The sequence below is a fragment of the Pristiophorus japonicus genome, chromosome 8 (genome assembly GCF_044704955.1).
Source record: "Pristiophorus japonicus isolate sPriJap1 chromosome 8, sPriJap1.hap1, whole genome shotgun sequence".
Taxonomy (NCBI): domain Eukaryota; kingdom Metazoa; phylum Chordata; class Chondrichthyes; family Pristiophoridae; genus Pristiophorus; species Pristiophorus japonicus.
Genome location: NC_091984.1, coordinates 181,204,413 through 181,220,831, shown reverse-complemented (window position 1 = coordinate 181,220,831; position 16,419 = coordinate 181,204,413). Strand labels below are relative to the sequence as shown.

Genomic DNA, 16,419 nt, shown 5'->3' with positions numbered 1-16,419 from the left:
GATGTGCCGAGACAGCAGTATACACTGAGCCAGTGTCCAAACTTGCTTTAATTAAGAACTAAGTTACATGAGTGAGACATCACAAAGCACCAACACAACTATGCTCTTTATTTCTGAATTTATTTTATTTCTACATTTTTGGCATTTTTGTCTTTAATCTCACAAGGTGTGTTCTGCTGCCCTGTCTGTCAGTTCAGCGTGGATTTTGATTGGTGCTGGTTAGATCAGAGTTCAAACTGTGGTGAAATATGCAAATGAGCAGGTGAGTACACCCAGAAGGCCCAAACTTTATGCAAATAATTGATTAATGTATGTAAATATATTTCTTTAAGCAATTCAAATTTACATAGAAAATAAGGAGCTTTGGCTGCTTGCATAATTAAGCAGGTTATACAAGTACATGGGAAGAGCTTGATTAGCACTTTGAGCACAGAACATATCTTTGCACCATTGAAAATACACACTATTCTGTTGTGTGGTCTCTGCAAGCTAGATTTGCTGAACAATTTCTACCATTGAATATCACAAAGTAGAATTAGAGAAAGGCATAACCATCATTGAGCTTTACTGCACTAACAATGAGAACCAACTCAATTAAAAAAATTAGCAATCTCTCCATACTGAATATATCTCAATGTTTACTGTTGTACTGTCGTGTTGGCCCCTTGTCCTCGAGGGTTGGAGGTGGTCTTCAGTGGGTGACCAAAGTGTTCCATAGTAAAGACACACTGATCATTCTTGCACAACCCACCCATGTTTGTGGCGTCTGTCCCTTATTCAAGTCTACTGTGGTGGGAATAACTTCCCAGTGTTATCCCGCTGAAACGGGAGTCTTAAAATATGAATCAAGAGTTGGAAATACCATCTGATCATCAAATGAGAGAAGGTGGGCCCCACCTGATCTGGTACAGAGCGCAATCCAGTTGCTTGTGAGCTCAACAAGTTGCCCGGTTGGCAAACATTTAGAATGGGGCTCGGGGGCAGGTGCAGGGTATCCAGACATCCAGATAAAATGGTCACTTGGATCCAGTATTGAGATTGCGGCATTATGTTTTAGCACCTTTAGATAGTAGGCTTTCATGTCCTCCACAGGTACCTGCACCTAACCTCTTATTTACGACCAGGTCCAGGTCCTACTTTTTACTTGTTGAAGGGGAGGTGGTCACTCATTATTGTGTAGATCCTCAAAGCAAGATATAAATGAAACCATCTCCACTGAGATGGACTTCAAAAGCATATCCTGCAAAATGGCAGCAACAGGGGTACCTCAGCTCTAGTGAGAAGGCGAAGGTTCAAGGTGCCTTTCATCAGTTCTAATGGAAGGCAGAGGGAACCATCATTGTCCCATGAGGTCTACTTCATTTTATTGTGGCTTGATTGGCTTATTATAATAATTAGAGAACCAGACATCTCAACAGCCTGTCCAACGGAGCAAGTTTCTGGTTTGAAGGAGCTGGACAGTCCTAAAACTGTGCTGCTCAACCTAGACCTGTCCAAGGTACAGATATTTTAGCTGAAGGACTCGTGTTTAACTTTGAAGAGAAATCCACAGCGTCAGCTTCAAAGTGAAGCAACAGCCCTTTGGATTTGGTTCAACCCTCTTCCCTCCTCCCAAAAAAAGTATTTTGCATTTCCAAGGTTCATAACCTTTGCTGACAGGAACTTTTAAACTGAGACTCTGCTGAGGGGTAGGGCGCAAAGCATTGGTGGTCTCATCAGGGTCAGCAAGGGCGAATGTTCCTTGTGGTGAATGTTTCACAAAAGCTCTTTCTCTCTGCACTTCTTGGAAGAGGGGTTTACTGCATTTTCTTATAAAACTACCAGAACCATCTCAGACGTACAGGAGCCCTGGGTGAGGGCCTACAATCTGCCCCATGTAGCTTTGATACAGTGCTTCATCCAGTCAAGGACTGCTTACCATCTAATGGTGCCCAGTCGACTCGTCACTAAATGTCTCTAAACAGGGAAGCCTGGTGACTCGATCAGTAGAGTGTTGTCCTCCACCCGCACTACCTGTGCAAGCAGCATGTATTTAAAATCCCATTCTGAAGGCATCTCAGCAAGGAGGAATTATCGGAGGCACTTGTGCCCTCCATGGGGGTAGGGGAGGGTGAAAGGCAATGGGATTGTGCACACACACACACACCACCTGTCGACCAATCATAGAGCAGCATGGATGGGATGTGAGGGGCAGAGGGAGGAGAAGTGAAGAGATTTGCAGGTCAGACCATGCTGCTCTCCTGGCTGAAGGGGGTCGTGAGAGGCAGCAGAAGGGGGCTGAAAATGGAGGGGAATAAAAGCAGGAGACCTGGGAGAGAGTGGGTGAGGAGGGGGGGGGGGGGCCCAACACATTGTGGTAGCAGTCCATCAAACAACTTCAAAGCTTCCATTTCTTCCCAGAGATTTAAGTCATCATCAGACCAACAATCTTAGCTTTCCCTTCATCTCACATTTCTCCTCAAGGTAGGATGGATTCACTCAGGGTGGACAGTGCTGTTTTGACATTATTGATATGCAAATCTTAACAATATTACAAATATGTTACTAGTCAATCTCAAGTGTAAACTGCAGATCTACACAACCTCAGTTTTATGTTCTAAACAGTTTAAATAATGCAAATATATACATGGTCTATTTGGGTACTTTTTTTTCACAAGTTATTCACAACCGCTGGTGGCAAGCTAATGCCCCAACGCTCTACAAATCTATCGGAAGAAAGAAGCTACGTCTGTGCTGTGGCAAGTTAGATTCAGAGTTAAATACTGTACAACAGAGAACAAATCCTGCTGTTCAAAGGGCCATGGGTACAGTGGAATCTATATATACATATTGGCCAATTCTTGAATCTCGGTCTGTCCCCGTCAGTCAGTGATGGGGTTTCTTAACAAGAGTTTGAAGGCTCTGTGAAGACTGGCGGAAAGGAGTCGCACATTTCCCGGTCAAAAGGTCAGCTGTGCAGTCCTCCCTAGGCCTGCCACTGCCTCCGAACATCTCAATAGTGACGGGTATGGGGCATGGGACGGAGGGGGGGCAATTCCCTCTCTTTGATTTTCTCTCATCCCTGGGTGGAACCATCTGATTTGCACTCAGCCCCTCTTCTCGACAGCCCAGCTGACGGGTGGGAGTTACTATGTAAAAAAACTGCAGGTACATCACAGTATAAATACATTGCGTCTTTAAAAGGAAATGTTATTATGACAAGGCGTCCGCACTCCATCTAGACATGATTGTAAGTGTATATCATGATTCCACTGTATACATAATGCAAAGAGGGCACGAGCACCTGGTTAAAGAGTGAAAACAGCCAAGGGAAGTGCTTCTTATTGTTCATTCTGATTCGCTGGGGAACTGGTTCCTGAAAACAACTCAAGTGTAAATGCTCAGCAGACTGCAGGGATTGCCAAGTCATTAATACATGCTCTCTGTGGTCCGTTAATTTTCCCACAGCTCATTCCCATTATAAACCAGCAGGTAACTTGTCCAATAATTCGGCTACACCTATCGCTAGTCGGTCCAACATCAATGCGTCAACCCAGCTACAGAACTCCTTTGGCTCTGTGAGGAGAGGTCAGGGTTAACAGTGGATGTGAAGGATTTCAGAAAAAGGGGTGTTTGGAAGGGTCTGTAATTGCAGGAGTTCAAATATCACGGAAATGTGCCAAGGGGTGACCTCCTGCTTGTGTGAAATTAACTAAATTTTCCAGGTGAGAGATTTCAGTCAACACACTACCATTAATAAAGTGCCTTCAATATAGAAAACAACATCCCAAAGTGCTTTGAGGAGGAGTACAAATGGACGCTTAGCAGAAGTGGGGGAGGGGGAGGGGGGAATGAGGTGACCAAAGACATAGTCAAGTAGGTAAGTTTGCAGGTGGTGTTTAAAGGAGGAAAGAAGGGGGGAAGTGGGGCAAGTATTCCAGAAGGTAGACCCAAAACGGTCAGAAAGCTCTCGCACTGATGGAGGAATGGGCGGGAGGGAACGGACAGACTAGTGAGCCAATGGCTCACGACAGGGAATAATGATAGAGGAAGTTGCAGAGTCAGTGCAGCCCACATGTTTTTCTGGGTCTGAAATCATCAGATGCTTAGGCTGCCTGGAGATTTGATTTGGAAGGAAAATTAGTGCTTGGGCACATGATTAGTGGTACTCAATCCTAAATGTTATAGAGGGGCACCCATAGACCTATCAGTCTCTCTCTGTAACTGCCTGTTCCTGTTAAAAGCTTCTGAACTGCTGGTTGGAAGCAGACATTTAGTGTAGAAGGCTTCCTCTGTGACTTTCTAATTGGGGATTTTCAACCACAAAACAAGATCCCTGTTCATGGTATCACTGCAGCAGGACTGCATGATGTCACCAGAACCACACAAAATATCTCCCAACAGTCAAAGCACAAAACACAGCAACAATGGAATCAAGGGACTGACTGGGTCAATTCAGGCAATCTTTCCCTGCTCAGGAACTTACGATCCAATGAACGGCTTATATTCTAAATCTTCTCTTTATTTCTGGGTTCGGCCTTGATCCAATTGGTCTGCTACCAGACTCTCTCCATGGCCCCCTCAGCCAGCTCCCAATAGATTCTCATCAACCCTCGAACCTCCTCCTGGGGAGATTCTGCCATCGCTGCATATGACTGAGATTGGGAGCTGAGCCGAGCACGGTAGAGGAGAACGTTCCTCTTCTTGACGTCGGGCCCACAAGGACTCACCACTCGGAACTATACAGGGCTGTACTGCTGTTTAATCACAAGATTCAGTGAGCAGGTACCTTCTCAATGTATACGTTGATACTCCAGTGCAGTAACTCATTGTTGGAGACACTTTCCTTTAGCTGAGATATTAAACTGAGGGCCTCAGTCTGCCTGCTTGGGTGAACATTAAGGAAAGGCAGTAAGGGTGGCATTCTATAAGAAGATCCAATCGGATGAAGCAAACTCTTCATCTGAACCTAATGTGATCTTTTCCAGTCATGCGCCAGTGACAGTGCACTCGACCCAGCTGGTATTGTGAATGGGTACCAGTCTGAGGAGGCATGTGTGTACAGTCTTATTTTCCACTGCCAGTCTTTGTGTCACACCAGTTCCTCAGTAACAAACCATGGGTTGCCCTGTTTTGGAGCTAAACAAAGATCCACTATCCTAATGTATAGATTTCACTACATCTCTTGCCACGCCGCCTCCAATGCACCAGGGGACGCAGTCAGCCTCTGCTGCAGAACTCTAGTCTGACACTTGGCCACCACCACAGGCCGAAATACCACTGGCATTTTATTTCAGCGTGGACTCGGCCACAAGGCGGGAAACGTGCAGTGGGAGCACCAAGGGAAGGAGCGCTGAATTGGAGCGTTTGTCAAGTGAGGGAACAATCCCGTTATCCCGAGGGTCTGGGAGTCACTCTCAGGAGATAAGAGCTCAGTTTCCAACGCGAGTTGTAGTTAGGACGCTGTGTGTCCCTGCTCCAGTGACGTCAGCTGGCCGCCCTGCTTCGTGTCATCGCGGCAACCTTGTGGGATTGTGGATGTGAGCAGCAGTCCGACCCTCATCCAGTGCAGCAAACAGCTGGCAGTGGAACCCTTGTGCGATCCACGAGCAGTCACTCCAGTGGCCAGAGATTGTTTGTCACTTTTTTTTTCTTGTTAAATATATCAATTCTCCCCCGCTTAAACCAGAAGCTCATCAAGATGTAATACAAAGAGACGCGATTTATCGAAAAATAACCCTTGGGTGAGCCAGGCTTACAAGATCCGCTGTCTTGTGGTCAGGCAGTAAATCACCAGCGTAAGACGGTTTCGAAGATGATACCCTGTCACATCCACCCCACTGGACCAGGGAGAACACCTTTCCAAAGGATATCCCCATCAGCTAGACTCACAATGATCCTGAAACCACGGCACACACCATTGTAAACATCTGGCTTTTCAAAGGAGGTCATCACTGCTGTTTTATTTTGTATCCCTGCCTATGGTGGGCATATTCTTTGAAGTTCACTCAGGAACTATTTTGACACTGAAAGGTCGGGTGTCACCGGCAAGGAGCAAGGCAGAAAGCCAGCACGCGGTCAGCATGTCCTGCAAATCTTGGCAGCTGTGCTTGATCCATTGTGTGGATTAGAAGGGAGAGATCAAGCCCTACCCTCACACAGAATGCTGCTTCAGCAGTAGTTCAGGGTAGCGGGAGCACAGGGCGACCTGCAGCATCAGTCACCGCGCAGCCTATCTATGGTGGGTGTGTGGGGTGGAAAGTGCAGCCAATCCGCTAAAGATGGTGAGATGGAGAGCATCGCTGATCATACATCTGTAGTTAGGGCAAGTGATTGGTGTGACAAACTATGCAAATCTCCACACTTCTTGCAATGAACTACCTGACTGCCGCAATTATGCAATGAAGTCCCAGAAGCATGAAAATGTGAGGTTCTAAGCAGATCTAAAGGATAACAGATCAGCTGATCTACTCATAAGCCAAACAAGGTAAAGAAACAGGACAGCGTTCTACAAACCCTGGCTGGAACAATCTACGCTTCACGCTCCATAAACGTAATTCACCGACTTTGTAAAGATAGTTTTTATGCTTATTTCGAGTCTCAGGATGCCTTACCGATGGCCTTTTCCCCTCTCGGCTGCTGTCCTTTTCTAAGTCTACGTCTTTTGATTCTATGAGTGTTGCCATCGCTTGATGCAAAGACTGGCAGGACCCGGGGTCGAATCTCCACTGGATACTGAACAAGCCCCACCCGTCTCCAAACACAGGATGCCTGCCGTCAAACCCCTCTGCCAGTGCTCTGTCCTGTTCATTTGGTTTAAATAGTAAAATCTAACTCCAGCTGACTATCATTTAAAAAAAATCTCTGGTCAGGGAAAGGTTGTGGTAACTAACAATCATCTCCTTCACACCCAAATGTGCGGAGCGGAGGGGCGGGGGTGGGGATGTGTACCGGGGGGGGGGGGATAATCTGATTGTTAAAATACTGGTGCTCATGCCCACTCCCCAAGCAACCCATCGCTTTTACTCCCCGGACATCCTTAGCCTAACAACTGTCCGTGGGTCTTCTGCGTTGCATATCCTTGTCTGGGGGGGTGGGGGTGGGGCGTGGTGTTCATGTGCATTGATGTTGTCTGGACCAGAAAGCTGCCCTGTATGTTTCCGCTGTTTTCAGTTCCACATTGGAGGCTCGTGGCTCTCCTTTCCTCTCCCGTCGGTGACCGGGGAGACTCTGAAGTCCTTGGGGCTGGAGTCGACGGTGCTCAGAAGATATCTGGGCACAGTTTCCAGTCGCCTGTCTCCTTGCACTCCCAGTAACCACCTTTGTAAACGTACTCCTCCTCTCCGGTGATGGGGTCCTCTTTCTTCTCAAACCACACCGGTTTGTAGGCTTCATGTTCCTTGCCTGTGAAAGAAAGAACTTGCATTTATATAGCGCCTTTCATAACCTCAGGGTGTCCCAAAGCGCTTCACAGCCAATGAAGCACTTTGGAAGTGTAGGTGCTGTTATAATGGAGGAAACACAGCAGCCAATGTATGCACAGCAAGGTTCCACAGTGACCAGTTTTTTTAGCGATGTTGGTTGAGGGATAAATATTGGCCAGGACACCGGGGAGACTCCCACTGCTCTTCTTCGAAAAAGTGGCGAGAGATCTTTCACGACCACCTGAGAGGGCAGACTCGGTTTATCGCATCTGAAAGATGGCACCAACGACAGTGCAGCATTCCCTCAGAACTGTACTACGATGCCATCCTAGATTATGCGCTCAAGTCCCTAGAGCGGGACTTGAATCCACAACCTTCTGACTCAGGCGAGAGTGCTACCCACTGTGCCATGGCTAACACAGCAAGTCAAAGTTCCTTACGCACACCTCTGGCAATAAGTCAGTTCCCAATATTGTGAACACACCCCCTTTCTTCAGTGTGATTTTTCTCCTTTGCCCTAATCTCAATGTCCACTGCTAAGGTGACTGGGTGAATGAATTGTCCCTCGTCTGCATTGTACTCGGAGCCTGATGTCCGCTGGGAGATGGATTGATGCCTCCTGCACGCATTTCATTGCCGTCCACTGATGGCTATCGGAGGCTAAACCCTGGTGCCAGAAGTGAAAGGTCAGAATTCGGCATCACAGCAACGCCCAGATCCACTTCCAGTCGTGGCTGGGCCGTAACCAAGGCACTCGGGTGCTCACCTTCCTCCAACGCTTCGACCGCCTCCGCCTCCCTCAGACGCCGCACGGCTCGCTGCTTCTCCTCCAATCGCTGCTTCTCCACATTGGCCTCCTCCCACTCGCCGTTCTCCATCAGGTGCTGGTCGGGTCGCAGGCGGCTGTCAGTCGGTGCTGTCCCACTCTCCGCTTCGTTCAGGGTCAACGCCAGCTCGGAGAAGTAGTACATGTTCTCTGCATTCTCGCTGCAATAGAAGGACAGACTGTTACTGGGCCTCCGGGCAAAGCAACCGTATACATAGTCTTGGGAAAGGACTGCAGTGCTGCGTCACCAGAATGGTACCAGGGCTTGAAGGGTTAAATTACAAGGACAGGTTCCATAACTAGGCTCGTATTCCCTCGAGTGTAGAAAGTTGAAGGGTGATTTAATCGACGTATTTAAAATGATTAAAGGATTCGATAGTGTAGATACGGAAAAACGATTACCTCTGCCGGGGGAATCCAGAACAAGGGGGCATAATGTTAAAATCAGAGCTAGGCCATTCAGGACTGAAATCAGGAGGCACTTTTCATACAAAGGGTGGTGGAAATCTCCCCCAAGTGGCTGCTGGGTCAATTTACATTTTCGAGACTGAGATTAATATATTTGTGTGGGGCCAAGCTATCAAGGGATACGGAGCAAAGGCGGGTAAATAGAGTTGAGATACAGATCAGACACGACTGAATTTAATGACGGAACAAACTCGAGGGGCTTGAACGGCCTCCTCCTGTTCCTATGTTCCGAACACCCATCTAGGCCTCAGGTCACAAGGTGTGTGGGATCGCTGTGGCTGGAGGTGCCTTGCACGTCCCTAAAGATAACAATGACTTAACGGGGTGTGTAAAGCACAGTAACAAGAACTTGCATTTATATAGCACCTTTAACACAGAAAATGGCCCAGGGTGCTTTACAGAAGGGACAAAAAAAAATAAAGGAATGAATAGCGAGCCATGTGCGAGAGGTTGAAAAAATATTTTCTGAGATATATAAAGGTGGATCGATGATGGGATTGAGGGAGGGAACTCCAATTGTGTGGGGCAGAGGCGGCTGAAGGTGCTACCACCAATGATGGGGCCGCAGGAGGGCAGGATAGACAGAGTTGAAGGACCGAGGGGTGCAGAAGGAGATGCAAGGCTGGAGGAGATGACAGAAATAGGGTAGGGCAGGATCATGGAGTGATGACAACAAAATCAATCCATTAGGGGCAGGGAGACAGTGAGTATGGACATGGTGAGCAACAGGGTAGAGCCAACTGAATTGTGAACAAAGTTATGGAGGGTGAAGAATCAGAGGCCGGCAAGTAAGATATTGGAGAGATCAAGTGGTGCCACAGAGTGGATGAGGGTTTCATTGGCATTGGGGGCTAGGTAGGAGCGGAGGCGGGCAACGATGAGGTAAGTGACCTTGGTAAGTGCTGAATAAGACGTGGGGGTTTTGAAGAGCTGGGTGACCTCTTCTCCCAAGTGCACTGATTCACACTGCGTTTCATTTTCTCTGGACCCTCATCCACGTGTGAGCCCAGATAGGCCTCAGAATAGAGTTATCACAACCAAGCCCGAAAATAAGACTTTACCCAATATCCACATATTTATACTTTGTGAGGTGGGGGGAGTAAATAGTGATCAAGGTTAGGGGGCAAACTGGTCTGACTTTGCTTTCTAGGCAAAGACTAAATATTGCAACCCAACTGCTACCTTGACTGAAATTATCGAATTCAGCACAAAAAATGGACCTTGGGACCTTCTGGTCTGCGTGGCTTGGTATACACTGGGTCTTTGCCTGCTAGGCCATTGGGAAGCAGTTCTGTGCGGGTCCACGCTGTTTCATCAGATCCTGTTTGATATCTTGTATAATTTTGTAACCAACGACGAAATCATTATCGCTTGTGCGGTTGCACGTCGCATGACTGAGATGGTGGACAGGCAACTAGTGTTCATGCCTGCGCACAGTTGTAGCTGTAAGTGGAAGGAAGATTGTGAAAGGATTAATCGTCTCTGCTGGGAACAGGCTCTCCAGGGGCTAAGTATAACTGGGAAGAAGTGAGTGAAGGAGTTTGTCCGGGATAGTGTGAATTGCTGCATTCGGAACCTGCCAATGCTTAAGATGACGTCTGACTGATCTATACTAGGCAGTCAGCTTGTGAAGTCAGTGGTCAATACTCACGGAAGTGCGTACTTCCTCCAGAGCACTTTGAGTGGGAGGGTCTGGTAGACGGTTTTCTGTCGGCCCTCGGCGCAGGTTCCACCTTGACTGCTCTGCACAATCTTCGCAAGCTCCATCTTCTCGTCCCATGTCCCCGACAGGATGTAGTTAGCTTTGCCTTCCGGGTCTGACACCACGCCTGTTACCTGATTGCACCCAGAGAAAAAGTGTCCTTTCATTACGTTACACAGGACTTCCCCAAACTCAGACCTTTACTGCATCAGTCTAGTCACCCCATCACCCCCTATCATGTGGTTTCATCATATTTTGACGCGGCACGGTCGATGGGATGAAAGCTTACAGGTAGTGGTAACTCTATAGACAGACACTCCTACAAATCCTACCTACACCGTTATTAGACAGGACCTACCCATTCAGTTCTAACTGTACCATCACCGCAAGGGATGTGCAACAGGCCTCCTGTACCACCTCGAATAGCAACTAGCTCATAGAGTTCTTCCCGTACCATCACCAATAAATGCGGAGGAACCTCAGTGGGCATGGACTATGGATAGGTCATTTGGCCCATTAAGCCCGTTCAAAGTTCAAGATAAATACTCTCTGAACCAAGAAAGTTTAAGCAAAACCTTTACGTCTCCACTATGTGAAGTAGCTGAGGCGAATAGAATAGTTATATTTAAGGGGAAGCTCGATAAGTACATGAGAACGGAATAGAAGGACATGGTGATAGGGTTAGATGAGGTTGGGTGGGAAGAGGCGCGTGCAGAAGGCATATGATGACAGCCTTAAAGATTTTATAGTGAGTGATGACTCGTTTCTGCCGGCTTGGGGCCAAAATCATCTCAAACTTTAAATGGATAAAAGGCTACTGCAACAACACATCGTCAGTAGGGTGAAACCACACTGTCTCACAACGGTCTAAACCCAGCTCACGTTCCCTATTAGTGGGTAAATAATCCAACGGTTGGTGAATTCTGCTTCACAATGATAGGAAGAGTCGACATCAAAGGTTTAATTTAAAGAGCGATATGCAAGATTCTCAAAGCTTGAGCTACATACCAGGCTAAGAATCCATGCAAGAACCCAGCAAACAATCCATGGGGGTTGTCCAGGTCTCCCGGCATAACTCCGGAGTCATCGGAGAAATGGCCTAAACTGCTGTTCTCTAGGGGGTTCCACCAGTCTTCCCCCGGCATTACGTTGGGAGACCTGGAGAACCAGCCTGGAATTCCAGGGCACTGCTCCCTTGATATGGTCGTGTACTCAAGGCACAAGTCAATCGGCAATGAGAAACCCAACATCAATCATAAGTGACCAGAGCTTTTCTCCTCTTTGCTCAGTTGAGTCTCCCTGTTCCGCACACCATTAACAGTGGAGAGAAATCAGGCAACCTGCCTCGGCTCCCAATAACTGACTACCCTCAAAATGACTGCTGGGAGTTGCAGTGCCCTTGGAGGGATCGCTTTCCTCGGGATGTCTGTAGGCAGAACCCAGCTCAGCCATGAATTGGGACTTTTACACTGTCCTTTAATAAACAATTAGATATCCTAGTAATTTGGATAATTCTTGTGTGCTAGTGAGACAATGAGCAGGAAATTCCTGTCTCTCCCATTCCCTCCTTTCTGCACAACTATCTCCAAGCGTTTTCACACAACAGAGTGGTGGAAACAGATTCAATACTAACTTTCAAAAGGGAATTGGATAAATACTTGAAAAGGAAAACATTGCAGGACTAAAGGGGAGGTGCAGGGACTAATTGGATAGCTCTTTCAATGACCCAGCACAGGCACAATGGGCTGAATGGCCTCCTTCTGCGTTGTATGATTCAGCCAGAGAGTGAGCAAGATGATCTTCTAAGATCAGACATTCTCTTCCCCCCCCACATACAGAGCATAGCTCACTCTCCTGGAAATTTTTGGAGGTAGCAAAATGGCTCAAAATGGAGGGGGAAGGGAGGGAGAAATTTACTGAAGAATGGAGAAATGGGGGGTGGTGGAGAGGGACGGTTAAAATCCCAAACGGCTGCAATGAAAACCAAGCTTGCACAGAGACAACTGGACGTCTCAAAGTACTTTACGGCCAATGAAGTACTTTTGAAATGTAGTCACTGTTGTTGTGTAGGAAACGCAGCAGCCAATTTGCGCACAGCAAGCTCCCACAAACAGCAATGTGATAATGACCAGATAATCTGTTTTTTTGTTATGTTGATTGAGGGATAAATATTGGCCAGGACACCGGGGATAACTCCCCTGCTCCTCTTCGAAATAGTGCTATGGGATCTTTTACGTCGACTCAAGAGAGCAAACAGGGCCTTGGTTTAATGTCTCATCCGAAAGACAGCACCTCTGATGGTGCAGCGCTCCCTCAGTACTGCACTGGAGTGTCAGCCGAGATTTTTTTGTGCTCAAGTCCCTGCAGTGGGACTTGAATCCACAACCTTCTGATTCAGAGGCGAGAGTGCTACCCACTGAGCTATTGCTGCATTATTTTTGGTGACAATCTTTATGAAGTTTGTTCACGGGTACTGAATGATTCCAAAATAAGTTAGCACCAAGAGAAAAGTAAAAAAAAAACACTCTTATTTACCAAAGTAAAGGTGCCGAATTTTCAGCTGGAAAGTTTCCTCAGTACAGGGGCAGAATAAAGGTGGCACTCACCTTCCTGGCACAGTCCCGCGAGAAGTAGCTGTAGGGACTGAATTTGAGTTGACACTTGTCCTTCGTCTTGTTATTCACGATATCGATCTCTCCCGACTGAAGGGCAGAGAGCACAGTTATACATAGAATCTGCAGCAAACTTTTACTCACAACAGTGCCATTGATTGATGTCCTCTAGTTGAGTGAGAATTGGATCTGATTTTATAATCTGTCCGAGGACATTGATAATGATTCGCAAAGTAGATCCAAAGATTACCTGCCTTAGTCCAATCCACAGAGAGGCAGAGCTCTGGGAGTCCCAGTCACTCATTTAATAAACAGGACTAATCATAGTCTGTGTTGCTGATGTCACTGCTACTGCTAACTCTGGTTCTGAATTGTATGGTGAGTGGGCTGCCTGGTCATTTCAAAAATAAAAACAGGATAAAGGTCGGATTTTAATTAAAAAATAAATTTCTCCGCTTACTTCTGTGTTTATTTATATGGAGACACTGGGCATCGATATGTTTAATGCACTTTCATCATGATTCGAGCATGAAGCTTGGCCCCAATCCCCAGTTATGCTTAGTTTCAGACTCGGCAAAAGGTGGTAATTATAGAGACCAGTGTTAATATTGCGGACAGGAGCTGGAACCTAGTCTTCCTTTAAACAGTATTTCATAATGAACCGGATTTATAAAGTTGGACCTGCCTGTTCTGGAGTGAAGTTTGGGTGTGTGCCGTCACACGCTACCACACTAGTTACCACACTAGTTCACAAGAACATAAAAATTAGGAACAGGAGTAGGCCATATGGCCCTTCAAGCCTGCTCCACCATTCAATAAGATCATGGCTGATCTTCGACCTCAACTCCACTTTCCCGCCCAATCCCCATGTCCCTTGATTCCCATAGCGTCCAAATATCTATTTATTTCAGCTTTGAATATACTCAGAGACTCAGCATCTACATCCCTCTGGGGTGGAGATTTCCAAATATTCACAACCCTCTGAGTGAAGAAATTCCTCATCTCAGTCTTAAACAGCCATGATCATATGAATGGTGGTGCAGGCTCGAAGGGCCGAATGGCCTACTCCTGCACCTATTTTCTATATGTTTCTATGACCCCTTATCCTGAGACTGTGACCCCTAGTTATAGACTCTCCAGCCAGGGGAAACAACCTCTCAGCATCTACCCTGTCAATCACCCTCAGAATCTTATATCAGAATCTTAATACGAACATATAAACATAACTGTCAGGAAAAGGAAAGTTGATCCAGCAAAGCCTGCCCCACCCTCATAATGGTTGGAGCATCACGACTAAACACTTCCTCTACCTGCTCTGCAGCCATGTAATCTCCTGGGAGAGGCAAAAGGCAGAAAAGAACCCAGGGCCAATTAGGGAAAAAATAATCTGGAAAATTCCTCCATGACCCCCTCAGGCTTTGACCTAGGAACAGAGCTGTCTCCTTGCTCTAATCTCTTCTTAGGCCTCACAACTGATGTCGAGACCACTCAATACTGATGCAGTGCTGACTGAGATGTAGATTGTGACCAAGGGCACAAAGACCGAGCACAGTACTCCCCACCCTCCCGACACAGTACAATTTCTACAATGTATGTGCGTGTGTTTGGTACCTTTATTCCCCCAGCTCTGCTCCCCTGAAGCCAGCAATTGATGCTGGACTATTCCATTGGGGATGGGGATGGGGAGGGGGAGGGGGCTGAAATCAGAGCCAAGCCCAATCATGTCCTCACCCAACATACAAGCAAACGAACTTTCCAACAAAAGTCTGAGGGCATCAGGACCAGTTGGAACACCCATTGCTGCTCTACCCACGATCAGCTGACTGTTCAGACCAGGCTTTGCACCATACTTAGACCTACCGGGCCAGCATGCAATGCTTAGAGCAATTGGGATGCAATTAATCTAGTGGACCTTTTTAAATTTGGTATGTGTTATGGTCACGGAACATAGGAATAGAAGTACACCATTCAGCCCCCAGGCCTGTTCTACCATTCAATTAGATTTTGCCTGATCTGCACCTCATTTACCTGCCTTCGCTCCACATCCCTTGATACTCTTACCCAACAAAACTACATCGATCTCAGTCCTGAATGCTTCTAATGACCCAGCACCCTTTTGGGTGAGAGAATTCCAAACTTCTACTCCCCAATGTGTGATTTCCCTCCTGAACGGCCTAGCTCTAATTTTAAGATTATGTCCCCTTGTTCTTGATTCCCGAGAGGAAATAGTTTCTCTGCATCTACCCTATCGAATACTTTTCACATTTTAAATACCATCATCATAGGCAGTCCCTCGGAATCGAGGAAGACTTGCTTCCAATCTAAAAATGAGTCCTTAGGTGGTTGGACAGTCCAATACGAGAGCCACAGTCCCTGTCACAGGTGGGACAGATAGTCGTTGAAGGAAAGGGTGGGTGGGACTGGTTTGCCGCATGCTCCTTCCACTGCCTGCGCTTGTTTTCTGCATTGTCTCGGCAACAAGACTCGAGGTGCTCAGCGCCCTCCCGGTTGCACTTCCTCCACTTAGGGCGCTCTTTGGCCAGGGACTCCCAGGTGTCGGTGGGGATGTTGCACTTTATCAGGGAGGCTTTTTGAGGGTGTCCTTGTAATGTTTCCTCTACCCACCTTTGGCTCATTTGCCATGAAGGAGTTCTGAGTAGAGCTCTATTTTAAATAACTTCAATCAGATCACCCCACAATCTCCCAAAGTCAAGGGACTATAAGCCAAGTTTACGTAGCCTGGCCTCATAATTTAACCCTCTGAGCACCGGTATCATGGAGCAAGCTCAGTTCGTACTTTGTTACAATGGAAACAAGTGCGTGTGCAACCTGGAGCAGGGAGAATGTCCTCCAATCCCAGTGTTAGTTAATGGAGGGACCCTTTTCCCCGGTGCAATGACCCTTCCGGATCAACCTAAATTTCCCTACTCTTAACTGGAAGAAGTTTATTTCTGTTCTGAGCCTCTGGAGAGTTTGAAAGAGTTGTTGACAGATTGCCACTAACCTGATCGATCCACAGCTTGCCCACGATGATGTTGTGCACTGTGGAGGTGACCTTCCTCCACACATAGTGGTTGCCCCCACAGTGGAACTGTAAGTGAATGGCACCTGTGGGACAATGAGAGGCAGCTGAGATCAGAGCAGACAGGACAGAGGTATCCTTTTATTTGGAGTTAACCCGTGCATTCTGTACCCCTGCACCCTAACCTCTGTTATACCAGACCAGCAGACTAACAGCGGGAGCACAGACAGGAGCGATGCCCCGCTCCCTAGCAACGCAGCCAGGCTGTTCTCGGAAATAGCAGCAAGGATGATTCAGATTCATTTACAAAACAGTCCACAAGGGGTTAATTTACCTTTTGCAACTTCTTTTGACTGAGAAAGTGAGGTTGTAAGTGGATATAATGC

At 47.0% G+C, this 16,419-nt stretch overlaps 1 protein-coding gene across 4 annotated transcripts in view; it reads right to left on the bottom strand.

The window, feature by feature from the left end:
* Positions 1-93: 93 nt before the first annotated feature.
* Positions 94-16,419, bottom strand: part of LOC139268853 (oxysterol-binding protein 2-like) — a 426,288-nt gene continuing 409,962 nt past the window's right edge. For all 4 annotated transcript variants that reach the window (XM_070887626.1, XM_070887622.1, XM_070887623.1 and 1 more), the window contains 5 exons: positions 16,016-16,119; positions 13,006-13,101; positions 10,349-10,533; positions 8,170-8,390; positions 94-7,383 (listed from right to left, as the gene is read on the bottom strand). In XM_070887626.1, the coding sequence (XP_070743727.1) occupies positions 7,241-7,383; positions 8,170-8,390; positions 10,349-10,533; positions 13,006-13,101; positions 16,016-16,119 (749 nt within the window). In that variant the 3' untranslated portion in view covers positions 94-7,240. The remainder of the gene's footprint in view (positions 7,384-8,169; positions 8,391-10,348; positions 10,534-13,005; positions 13,102-16,015; positions 16,120-16,419) is intronic.